The sequence below is a fragment of the Orbicella faveolata genome, unplaced genomic scaffold (genome assembly GCF_042242905.1).
Source record: "Orbicella faveolata isolate gen_17 unplaced genomic scaffold, um_ofav_v1 contig_3, whole genome shotgun sequence".
Lineage (NCBI taxonomy): Eukaryota > Metazoa > Cnidaria > Anthozoa > Scleractinia > Merulinidae > Orbicella > Orbicella faveolata.
Genome location: NW_028301558.1, coordinates 18,364,558 through 18,376,922, shown reverse-complemented (window position 1 = coordinate 18,376,922; position 12,365 = coordinate 18,364,558). Strand labels below are relative to the sequence as shown.

The 12,365-nt window shown below is 38.2% G+C and overlaps 3 protein-coding genes across 3 annotated transcripts; all 3 read left to right on the top strand.

Annotated features, from left to right (window-relative positions):
* Positions 1-655: 655 nt before the first annotated feature.
* Positions 656-2,122, top strand: LOC149106730 (neuromedin-U receptor 1-like). Its single transcript, XM_089298530.1, has one exon. It carries the CDS (start codon positions 820-822, stop codon positions 1,699-1,701), a length of 882 nt encoding a protein of 293 aa, XP_089154656.1. The 5' UTR covers positions 656-819; the 3' UTR covers positions 1,702-2,122.
* Positions 2,123-4,930: 2,808 nt separating this feature from the next.
* Positions 4,931-6,355, top strand: LOC149106729 (uncharacterized). Its single transcript, XM_089298602.1, has one exon. It carries the CDS (start codon positions 5,017-5,019, stop codon positions 5,893-5,895), a length of 879 nt encoding a protein of 292 aa, XP_089154728.1. The 5' UTR covers positions 4,931-5,016; the 3' UTR covers positions 5,896-6,355.
* Positions 6,356-8,335: 1,980 nt separating this feature from the next.
* On the top strand, positions 8,336-12,150 carry LOC149106728 (trace amine-associated receptor 4-like). The gene is made up of 2 exons (XM_089298843.1): positions 8,336-8,483; positions 9,152-12,150. Exon 2 carries the CDS (start codon positions 9,244-9,246, stop codon positions 10,120-10,122), a length of 879 nt encoding a protein of 292 aa, XP_089154969.1. The 5' UTR covers positions 8,336-8,483; positions 9,152-9,243; the 3' UTR covers positions 10,123-12,150.
* Positions 12,151-12,365: the final 215 nt, after the last annotated feature.

Below are 12,365 nucleotides of genomic sequence, written 5' to 3'. Positions count from 1 at the left end.
ACGACGTACCTTTTCCTGGTTTCTGTAGCACTGAGCGACCAGGAGTATTTCTACTTCCTACTGGATGGAATGCCATGCAGTCCCCACCAGGGTTACCACAGCATTCAATTTTCATTTATATTCCACCTGGATAGAGAGAGGCACTGTGACAGTAAAATGTCTTGCCCAAGAACACAACACAATGACCAGAGGCAAGGCAAATCTGAGGCGTCAGTGCTATATTTACCACATTTGTACTTTGCAACTTCGCTTTACCCGGCTAAACAGCCTAAAATTTCAGCTAGGCTCAATTTCGTCGAATTTAAGGTCGCTCTGAATCCTCTACACAGAATCTTTTTAAAGTTACATCTTATCATGCTTATCACAATTTGATAATAAAAAATGAGAGTCATAGAGCTCGTTTTTGATTGAGTTATAAGCGTTTAAAGCTAAAATTAAGGGTGGTCAGTTGGCAAGTCATATTATTGCAATTGTGCCCTGAAATTGACACCAACATCTTTGCCAACGATTGGGCAGGGTTTTGATACCATGATTGTGGCATCAACGGATATAAAGTTTATAATGACTCATCAAAATCTATGTCTTGGAAAAAGCTGGGAATTGTTTTCAGCCACCTCTACTCTTTACGTTAAAAGCTGTATGTATTAATTTTTTTTATTTCTGATGCACCACAGTTACAGAAAATTGTAAATATAACTGACTTTATATAATATATCACCCGACAGGTGAAAAGAACCAACCAGTCAAATCTGAGTCATAACGGACAAAACAAAAGAACCAGTGATCACAAATCTAGGACCAAGGAAGACACGTGCCAACATGCTTTCGTCACGTGAGTGCATCACCTGGTCTGCGATCTACGTCATTGGACATATTGCCATAGTAACATTCAATGCCATCACTATCGTTGCTTTTATGAAGAACTGTCAACTTCGCAAACGCAGCACATATTTACTTTTAAACTTAGCAGTAGTCGATATGGCGGTAGGATTTACTGGACTTTGGTCTGTATATGAACTTGGAATGTATTGTAAGCTTTGGAAGGGTTCACTAAAATGGTGGGAACAGAATCCAGTTGTACACATAATCCGTCTGACATTCCTTCTTTGCTCTCTCATAAATATTACAGTCATTTCTTTAGAAAGGCTGCACGCAACAGTTCGCCCATTTCGACATCGCTTTGTAAAGAAAAGGGTTTACCGGGTTATTATCGCACTTAGTTACTTAATAGCTGCATTAATTTCAGTTTTTTCTCGCCGGATTCCTCCCACTTATTCACTGAAGCGACCTTATGACACGATGTCCTCATTTACGACAGGATGTATCTTTGTAATATTTTTTTCTTATTCTGTCATCTTTGTGAAAGTCAAGTACAGCCCTCAGCCTCGTCATCATGTCGTGGCTGGCAGAGAAAGAAGATTAACAGTGACGCTGTTCATTGTAACTTTTGTCTCGCTATTAATGTGGCTGCCATATATTGTACAATCATTCCTTTATTACACAACCAAAACAAGTTTCAGTTCCTATCCCTGGCACTTAACTTGCTCGGCGGTAACATTATTATTACTCAACTCTTTTGTTAATCCTATACTGTATGTAATCAGAATACCTGAATTCAACAAAGCCGTGAAGGCGTTGTTTTGTAAAACAACCCATCAAGGACAAGTCGGAGTTCTTCCTCTTCACGCGATGCAACAGTAACATCATACATGGGACTGTTTTCATGATTTTCATGATTAAATCGTCGAATGCTGAGCGTTTGATCAAGCTGCCAGCTGAGTGGAGCTAGCTAATTGAAAAAACATTGAAAGTAGTATAAGTATTTATATTTTGTATGGATAACAACAACAACAACAACAACATATCAATAGCAAAAAAAAATAAAGTAAACTAAAATAAGCAAAAAAACTACTCAAAATAGTAAGAACTAAACGAGCTGAGTAGTTACAAGGATGAGCTAATGAAAAAAACATGCTGTTGTAATTAGTGTTTTATTAATTATTAAGTACTTGTTAGTATCGTAATAACAGTAAATGTTGAAGGTAGTGTTAGTGTAAGTATTGTACTGTTGTATGTAGCTTTAAAAAAACGTTAATAAAAAGCAGTTGCAATGTCAAAAAAAGGTGTTAGCTGAGCTGGTTGTTTGGTGCTCCAATCATGGTGCAGTGGCTCATGGTTTTGGCATACTGCAATACAAGAAAGACGAAACTCAGTTGTTGGACCGCTGTTGCGGCTGGATTCTCAGGGTCTTTTTTTCTCACGCGAGCGTTTCGGATTGCCTTCTTTTGTTCCTTCTCCAATGTATTCATTAGCTCAAGAATTCATGGCCATTTATATAATAGACGCTTAGCTCGATGAACTTAGCCGCTGTTCTAACTTATTATTTCTAGAATTTGCTTGGTTCAAGTCTGAAAGCAAATAAAACACTTACGCACTCCTAAAAGTATTTCAAAAATGCAAGTGTGGATGCGCATATTAATTAGAAGATATTAAGTAAAAGAATAATAACTATTAACTAATTACTATTTTCAATGGAATGGAGCTAGAGATGTTTGTTTTTATGTACAGCTTAAATCCCGGTGGTTACATTTATTGGCTAATATAATCTTTTCTCGGGAGAGTAAAAAAGCCGAGAGAAACGACCACAAAGATCTAACGATGGATGTTTTTTTCTTTTGTGCAGGAAAGCGGCTTAACCGCCTTTCTTTAGCTGTCTTATAAGTTCTGATTCCTTGAGAACGCCAAAAATGAGATTTTAGGAAAGGAATCGTATTTGAAGGAAATAAATCGTTAGAGCGACAGCTTCAATTTGTTATCGTGTCTAAATAAGAGGTTTTGTATTGTATTTGACGAGATTGACATGAGTAGCTTCGCTGTATGCACTGTAACTAAGGCGCAGTACTCGGAGTTACCCCCCTACCCTTCCCGGGGTGACAAAGACGAAGACTGCTCCCTTAATAACGATTTCACCCTCTAGAGACTGGACCAAGTGACAGGTATGACGTCCTTCTAAAAGGTTCTTTCATCAAATATTTTTCCAGGTGATAAATTAAAATAGAATTAACTTCCTTCTTGAAATGGAGTCAAGGTTCGCAAATGGCGTTCGGAGTTTCGAAACGTAAACTAAATTTAGGGATAATCAACACTGATGCTATATTTCTCCTGCTGTTTAATTCTCTCTTTCTCTTAGCTTATGACGATAAACGTTTATCCACTGCAGTTATTGGGAACAGTTCTGTATTTTACATGCAACAGGAAGCTCAAAATGTCAGTCAGCAATACTAGCTGACGTCATTTTAATCTATTTATGCTGAAGCTGTTCCGGCGTACGTGAGGATATTAAATGAAGTTGGGAATAATTTGTCTGTCAAAATTTATGAAAACGTGTCAGTTAGTTATCAGTAGCCTGCTCTATGTTTGTATAGAATCATCGGCCTTTTTTACCTCTTTGACAGAGATAGCTACATGTTCCGGAGGGACTTCCATATGAAGAAAGACTGGGTTCCATGTCGTACCTATTAGGGGTTAAAAAAGCGGTTTTGGTAACTTTTAGCGTGTTCAGCCTCAAAAGGTCTACAGCGAGATCTTTTGCGGTAACTTTTAGGATATTGAGCCGAAAAACTATGACAGGAGATAATGTGTTGTTTTAGAATTAGTACCTTTTAGGGCTGGAAACAAATTCAAGCTACGCTCACAAAATAGGATCTTGGTACCTATAAGATGTTCTTAGTATCCCCGCCCCTTTTAATACGGGAGTCCTCCGGGGGCTACACGTAAGCTCGGAGGATAGCTCATGGTATTGTCGATTGAAAGGACTCAAAACTAGTCATTTAGCAAAATATGTCCACTTGTTAATATCGCGGAAATTAAACCATGTCACGGATAAACTAGCTTGCGAACGAAGACGTATTTTCGGCACGCGAAACAAGAGCCAAAAACACCGGATACTCTCGCAGGCTATACGCATAAACAGGTGAATAAATCTGTACGAGCTAGCACAAAATACTATTTACCGAGCATATTCAACATTGCCTACTCAGCGTGGCCATGAAAGAGAATTGAGAAGCACTTTGAATCTAATTTAGAAGGGTTTTTTTAGTTTCAGAGGTGGAGACTACATATAAATTGAACTATCTTGTCAAGAAAGCATTTCAAAGAGGTTCGAAAGCATTGAGCCTAGGGGATACAAAGTGTGCGGACGATTACCGAGGGATTTTAAAAACTTACCCAGAAAATTTCCCTTCAGTTGTGCTACCAAGGTAGGTTGAAAAACAAAGATAAGCTAAACAATATGTCAACATTTTGATTGTAGTTGTAGGGCTCGAAACTGATCGAGAAAGCACTACACGGATGGGGAATATGTAAAGCACTGAAGAACAATGAACACTAGCTTGTGATCGGTGTATTCTTGGTTTTCTTGTTTTGGTATTTGGCTCTATTTAACTCATTTACAATAATCATTTCGTTTTGACATTTTTGAATTGCACATTGACTGCGTTCAATCATTCATTTCTACATCCCTACTCTTTTTTAACTACGTGTTGTCGATTTTTGTTGTATGTTGTTGCGTGTTGTTGATTCTTTCATTCTTTCGATATTCTAAAATGCGTAACGAGAGCCAACGAAAATTTGGCTGGGTCACACAAGTTCGAAGGGAAAAATTGGAAGGTCGTATTTTGCCAATCATTGTCTCTCAGAGGTCGAGGTGAAATGTCTTTCCCAAGAGCACAACTTGATGATCTATCTACGTTTACCACATTTTAATAAGAGTTATTCCCTGTAAGTGTTAAACTAAGCGCGGCCTATTTAACACGGTTTATCAAAACTGTGGTGACCAGTCTTAAACTTAACAAATTCTGATGTATAACAGTTCCAGGAATATTGCAAACAATCTCTTGAAATAATGTAATATTTCACCCAACAGGTGAAAACAACCAACCAATCAAACCTGAGTCGTACCAGACAAAACAAAATAGAGAGCCGGGGGAGGTGTGACTATCGAAGACACGTGCCAACATGCTTTCGTCACGTGAGTGCATCACCTGGTCTGCGATCTACGTCATTGGACATGTTGCCATAGTAACATTCAATGCCATCACTATCGTTGCTTTTATGAAGAACTGTCAACTTCGCAAACGCAGCACTTATTTACTCTTAAACTTAGCAGTAGTCGATATGGCGGTAGGTTTTACTGGAGTTTGGACTGTATATGAACTTGGAATGTATTGTAAGCTTTGGAAGGGTTCGTTAAAATGGTGGGAACAGCATCCTTTTCCGCACATGATCCGTCTTATATTTGTTCTTTGCTCTCTCATAATTATTACAATCATTTCTTTAGAAAGGCTGCATGCAACAGTTCGCCCATTTCGACATCGCTTCGTAAAGAAATGGGTTTACCGGGTAATTATCGCACTTAGTTACTCAATACCTGTATTATTTTCAGTTACTTCCCTCTATATCCCTGCAAGTTATTTACTAGAGAGACCTTTTAACGCAACGTCCTCATTCACGACAACATGTATCATTATAATACTTTTTTCTTATTCTGTCATCCTTATCAAAGTCAAATGCAGCCCCCAGCCTCGTCATCATGTTGTGGCTGGTAGGGAAAGAAAATTGACAGTGACGCTGTTCATTGTAACTTTTGTCTCGCTACTTATGTGGCTGCCATATATTGTACAATCATTCCTTTGGTACACAACGGAAATTTTCAGTTCGTATCCCTCGCACTTAACTTGCTCGGTAATAACGTTGTTAGGACTGAACTCTCTTGTTAATCCTATACTCTATGTAATTAGAATACCTCAATTTAACAAAGCCGTGAAGGCGTTGTTTTGTAAAACAACCCATCAAGGACAAGTCGGAGTTCTTCCTCTTCACGCGATGCAACAGTAACATCATGCATGGGACTGTTTTCGTGATTTTCATGATTAAATAAAGAAAGCTGAGCGTTTGATCAAGGTGCCAGCTGAGTGGAGCTAGTTAATCAAAAAACATTGAAAGCAGTATAAGTATTTATATTTTGTATGGATAACAACAACAACAACCATTTTATTTCGCTTAATGCACAGAATATTATATAGCAAAAAAAATGAATTAAACTTAAATAAGAAAAAAAACTTACTCAAAATAGTAAAAACTAAACGAGCTGAGTAGTTACAAGGATAAGCTAATGAAAAAAAAATGCTATTGTAATTAGTGTTTCACTTCAATTTTGTAGCTTGAGTATTGTTAAGTATTAATTATCAAGTACGTGTTAGTATCATAATAACAGGAATAAGTGTTAGTGTAATTACTGTAATGTTGTATGTAGCTTAAGAAAACGTTAATAAAAAGCAATTGTAATGTTGAAAAAGGTGTTAGCTGAGCTGGTTGTTTGGTGCTCCAATCATGGTGCAGTGGCTCATGGTTTGGCATACTGTAATACAAGAAAGACGAAACCTGTTGGACCGCTCTTGCGGCTGTATTCTCAGGGTCTTTTTTTCTTACGCGAGCGTCTCGGATTGCCTTCTTTTGTTCCTTCTCCGATGTATTCATTAGCTCAAGTATTCATGGCCATTTATAATAGACGCTTAACTCGACGAACTTAGGTGCTGTTCTGACTTATTATTTATAGAATTTGCTTGGTTCAAGTCTGAAAGCAAATAAAACACTTACGCACTCCTAAAAGTATTTCAAAACTGGAGGTGTGGATGCGTCTATTAATTAGAAGATATTAAGTAAAAGAGTAATAACTATTAACTTATTACTATTTTCAATTAAATGGAGCTAGAGATGTTTGTTTTCATGTACAGCTTAAATCCCGATCGGTGGTTACATTTATTATCTAATATAATCTTTTCTCAGGAGAGTAAAAAAGCCGAGAGAAACGACCACAAAGATCTAACGATGTTTTCTCTTTTGTGCAGGAAAGCGGCTTAACCGCCTTTCTTTAGCTGTCTTATAAGTTCTGATTCCTTGAGAACGCCAGAAATGAGATTTTAGGAACGGAATCGTATTTGAAGGAAATAAATCGTTAGAGCGACAGCTTCAATTTGTTATCGTGTCTAAATAAAAGGTTTTGTATTGTATTTGACGAGATTGACATGAGTAGCTTCGCTGTATGCACTGTAACTTAAACGCTGTACTCTGAGTTAACCCCCTACCCCTCCCGGGGTGACAAAGGCGAAGACTGCTCCCTTGATAAAGATTTCACCTTCTAGAGACTGGACCAAGAGACAGGTATGACGTCCTTCTAAAAGGTTCTTTCATCAAATATTTTTCCAAGCGGTAAATAAAAATAGAATTAACTTCCTTCTTGAAATAGGATTAAGGTTCGCAAATGGCGTTCGGAGTTTCGAAACGTAAACTAAATTTAGGGACAACCAACACTCATGTTATATTTCTCCTGCTTTTTAATTCTCTCTTTCCCTTAGCTTATGACGATAAACGTTTGTCCACTGCAGTTATTGGGAACAGTTTAGTATTTTACATGCAACAGGAAGTTCAAAGTCAGTCAGCAATAATAGCTGACGTCATTTTAATCTATTTATGCTGAAGCTGTTCCGGCGTACGTGAGCATATTAAATGAAGTTGGGAATAATTTCTCTGTCAAAATTTATGAAAACGTGTCAGTAGCCTGCTCTATGTTTGTATAGAATCATTAGCCTTTTTTACCTCTTTGACAGAGATAGCTAAACCTCCCGGGGGGACTTCAATATGAAGAAAGACTGGGTTCCTTGTCGTACCTATTAGGGGTTAAAAAAGCGGTTTTGGTAACTTTTAGCGTGTTCAGCCTCAAAAGGTCTACAGCGAGATCTTTTGCGGTAACTTTGAGGATATTGAGCCGAAAAACTATGACAGGAGATAATGTGTTGTTTTAGAATTAGTACCTTTTAGGGCTGGAAACAATTCAAGCTACGCTCACAAAATAGGATCTTGGTACCTATAAGATGTTCTTTTCAAAATTTCCGACGAGTATCCCCGTCCTTTTTAATACGGGAGTCCCCCGGGGGATACACAAAAGCTCAAAGGATAGCCCGTGGTATTGTCGACTGAAAGGACTCAAAACTAGTCATTTAGCAAAATATGTCCACCTGTTAATATGGCGGAAATTAAATCATGTCACTGATAAACTAGCTTGCGAACGAAGACGTATTTTCGGCACGCGAAACAAGAGCCAAAAACACCGGACGCTCTCGCAGGCTGCCCATAAACAGGTGAATAAATCTGTACGAGCTAGCACAAAATACTATTTACCGAGCATATTCAACCTTGCCTACTTAGGTTGGCCATAAGAGAGAATTGAGAAGCACTTTGAATCTAATTTAGAAGTTTTTTTTAGTTTCACAGGTGGAAACTACATATAAATTGGACTATCTTGTCAACAAAGCATTTCAAAGAGGTTCGAAAGCGTTGAGCCTAAGGGATACAGAGTGTGCGGACGATTACCGAGGGATTTTAAAAACTTACCCAGAAAATTTCCCTTCAGTCGTGCTACCAAGGTAGGTTGAAAAACAAAGATAAGCTAAACAATATGTCAACATTTTGATTGTAGTTGTAGGGCTCGAAACTGTTCGAGAAAGCACTACACGGACGGGGAATATGTAAAGCACTGAAGAACAATGAACACTAGCTTGTGATCGGTGTATTCTTGGTTTTCTTGTTTTGGTATTTGAGTCTATTTAACTCATTTACAATAATCATTTCGTTTTGACATTTTTGAATTGCACATTGACTGCGTTCAATGATTCATTTCTGCATCCCTAATCTTTTTTAACTACGTGTTGTCGTTTTTTGTTGCATGTTGTTGCGTGCTGTTGATTGGCTTTCATTCTTTCGATATTCTAAAATGCGTAACGGGAGCCAACGAAAATTTGACTGGGTCACACAAGTCTGAAGGGAAAAATTGGAAGGTCGTATTTTGCAATTATTGTCTCCCAGAGGGCGAGGTGAAATGTCTTTCCCAAGAGCACAACTTGATGATCTATCTACGTTTACCACATTTTAAATAAAAGTTATTCCCTGTAAGTGTTAAACTAAGCGCGGCCTATTTAACAGGGTGTATCAAAAACTGTGGTGACCAGTCTTAAACTTTACATATTCTGATGTATAACAGTTCCAGAAATATTGCAAACAATCTTTTGAAATAATGTAATATTTCACCCAACAGGTGAAAACAACCAACCAATCAAACCTGAGTCATACCAGACAAAACAAAATAGAGAGCCGGGGGAGGTGTGACTAGCGAAGACACGTGCCAACATGCTTTCGTCACGTGAGTGCATCACCTGGTCTGCGATCTACGTCATTGGACATATTGCCATAGTAACATTCAATGCCATCACTATCGTTGCTTTTATGAAGAACTGTCAACTTCGCAAACGCAGCACTTATTTACTCTTAAACTTAGCAGTAGTCGATATGGCGGTAGGTTTTACTGGAGTTTGGACTGTATATGAACTTGGAATGTATTGTAAAATTTGGAAGGGTTCGTTAAAATGGTGGGAACAGCATCCTTTTCCGCACATGATCCGTCTGACATTTGTTCTTTGCTCTCTCATAATTATTACAATCATTTCTTTAGAAAGGCTGCACGCAACAGTTCGCCCATTTCGACATCGCTTCGTAAAGAAATGGGTTTACCAGCTAATTATCGCAGTTAGTTACTTAATACCTGTATTATTTTCAGTTACTTCCCTCTATATCCCTCCAAGTTATTTACTGGAGAGACCTTATAACGCAACGTCCTCATTCACGACAACATGTATCATTATAATATTTTTTTCTTATTCTGTCATCCTTATCAAAGTCAAATGCAGCCCCCAGCCTCGTCATCATGTTGTGGCTGGCAGGGAAAGAAAATTAACAGTGACGCTGTTCATTGTAACTTTTGTCTCGCTACTTATGTGGCTTCCATATATTGTACAATCATTCCTTTGGTACACAACGAAAATTTTCAGTTCGTATCCCTCGCACTTAACTTGCTCGGTAATAACGTTATTAGGGCTGAACTCTTTTGTTAATCCTATACTGTATGTAATTAGAATGCCTCAATTCAACAAAGCCGTGAAGGCGTTATTTTGTAAAACAATCCAGCGAGGACAAGTCGGAGTTTTTCCTCTTCACGCTATGCAACGGTAAAGCAATGGAAGCTGGCCGGAGGGGCACTGCCATATATGAGCTATATAGGTGTTTGCCGCTGTGAAGGGTATGGTTTTCAAGCAGTTTACTCTAGAATGGGGGATATAAATCAGAGCGTTTGGGTCTAGAATAGGGTATCATTTTTCACAAAACTGACTGGTTGGTTGAAGATTATATCCAGAGTAAGGAAACCAGGAATTGCCACTCAAAAATATAAAAAAATCAAACCGGCAAGTTTAAATTTACGCAAATCAGCCTCAACAGTGTCGATAGATGGGGGGGATTTGGGGAGTTTACTCTAGTATAGGTTAGCAAAATTCAGCTGAACTAGCTCTGGTATAGGCTAAGTGTTCCAGGGTCCCAGCGGCACATCCCCACCCAGAAATTCCCAAAGTACCCCTCTGGGGGATGCTGGCCGTTTGATCAAGGTGTCAGCTGAGATGGTTGTTTGGTGTTCTAATCATGGTGGAGTTGGCAATAAGTTTTCGCACGTGTTGCCGAATGGGAAGCTATTTTCGTTCCAATGTATTCATGGCCATTTACAATAGACGCTTCGGTCCGATAAGCTTACGTGCTGTTCTAACTTATTGCTTTTAGAATTTACTTGGTTCAGGTCTGAAAACAAGACACTTAAGCACCCAAAATCAATCAATCAATTGCTGGTTTTCAGTGTCACGCCATTCAAAAAGTCCAGAATCTGGGAAATGAAAGAAGCTTAATATGCAAAGACTCTCACGAAGTTTCTGGTCGTAGCAGTTTTCCTTATGGAAGATATGCGGAGAAATTTTTGACCCAAATTTATAGGAATTTGTATGGAGAAGCCATGCTGGTGCCCATCCGTACGGGCACCAACATGGCGGCCGGAAACCAACAGAAACATCTCTCACGGAGTTTTGCTACAAAAGCGTGAATTTATCCCTCGAGGAACTCTAAAACATTAAAATAATACTTTTTCTAAGACATGAACTGCTCAGATAGCCAAATTCCCCGAAATAAGTCACTTTTTTAACCATCATGACAGCTCTCTAGGCCGTCATGTAAATGCCGCGTCACGCAAAAGCTTAGAAATTCAAGCGTAGTGTATCACAAAACCAAGGACCCATTCAGAGAGAAAATTTGTATGAATATTAGTTGTCAGTTACTTTTAAACATCATTAAGGTAAAATCTCAGGAAGATCAGTAGTTTTGTAGTTTGAATTTTAATTACGTCATGTGAAAACCAGCTATACTCCCAAACGAGTATTTGAACAATGCAAGTGTGGATGCCCATATCAATTTGAAGATATTAAGTAAATGGAGAATGATAGCATAGTTATTGTATATAAATATATAAAGCGAAGCCTTGCAACTATCTACAAAGTATGACTAATTTAAGGAGACTGGCAACAGTTTCAGCTGTTTTCAAACAGCTATATTTTGAAAGGTGAAGACTGCGTTGTGTACCACTGATTATCAAGCGTTCCTAAGCTTTGCTACGATGATGGTATCCACAAATGCCCAATCCTTGGTAAACAAGTTGCGGTCATGTTTTTTTTTTTATATATAACGGGTTACCATAGCAACAATGCAACCTGTTAAAAACACCTCCTAATTTTAGCTTTAAGCGCTTATAACTCAACAACGAGCTCGGTACGTGACCCTCATTTTTTATTATCAAATTGTAATAAGCATGATGAGATGCAACGTTGTACGAAGTTTAAAAATATTCTGTGGAGAGGGTTCAGAGCCACTTTAAGTTTTCGAAAATTTAAGGTGGCTTTGAAACCTCTCGAAACTGTTGCCAGCCTCCTTAAATGTGTATTTACTTGAAAGTATTTGCTAATCTAAGAGTGAGAGAAAATAAACAAAATAATTAAGCAACCCAAAAAGTAATTCGGCAGTGCGAATATCTTACAAATTAGGACATGTTCATCAGATTAATTAAATAAGAGAAAAATGATTGTTATTGAATCTAAGCCTTGCATCTAATACGTTTGGTTAATTTGAATGTATATATCCCTTCGCATTGAGATGACATTAAAGCTGCAAAATGGCAAAGACGAATATGCAAACCTTGTATAACTTTTTTGTCTACTGTAATAGAGCTGCATAAAGATTAGGTACAGGTCCATTCCAGTCCTAACGATAGGAGGAGCAGCCCGGGAAGTTTAGCTGAACTGGATAATTACAACTATCACCTCATAGAAATCTCGAGCTCATAATGCAATTATTTAAAGTTCCAATCCCTACGTTATCTTCTCGGT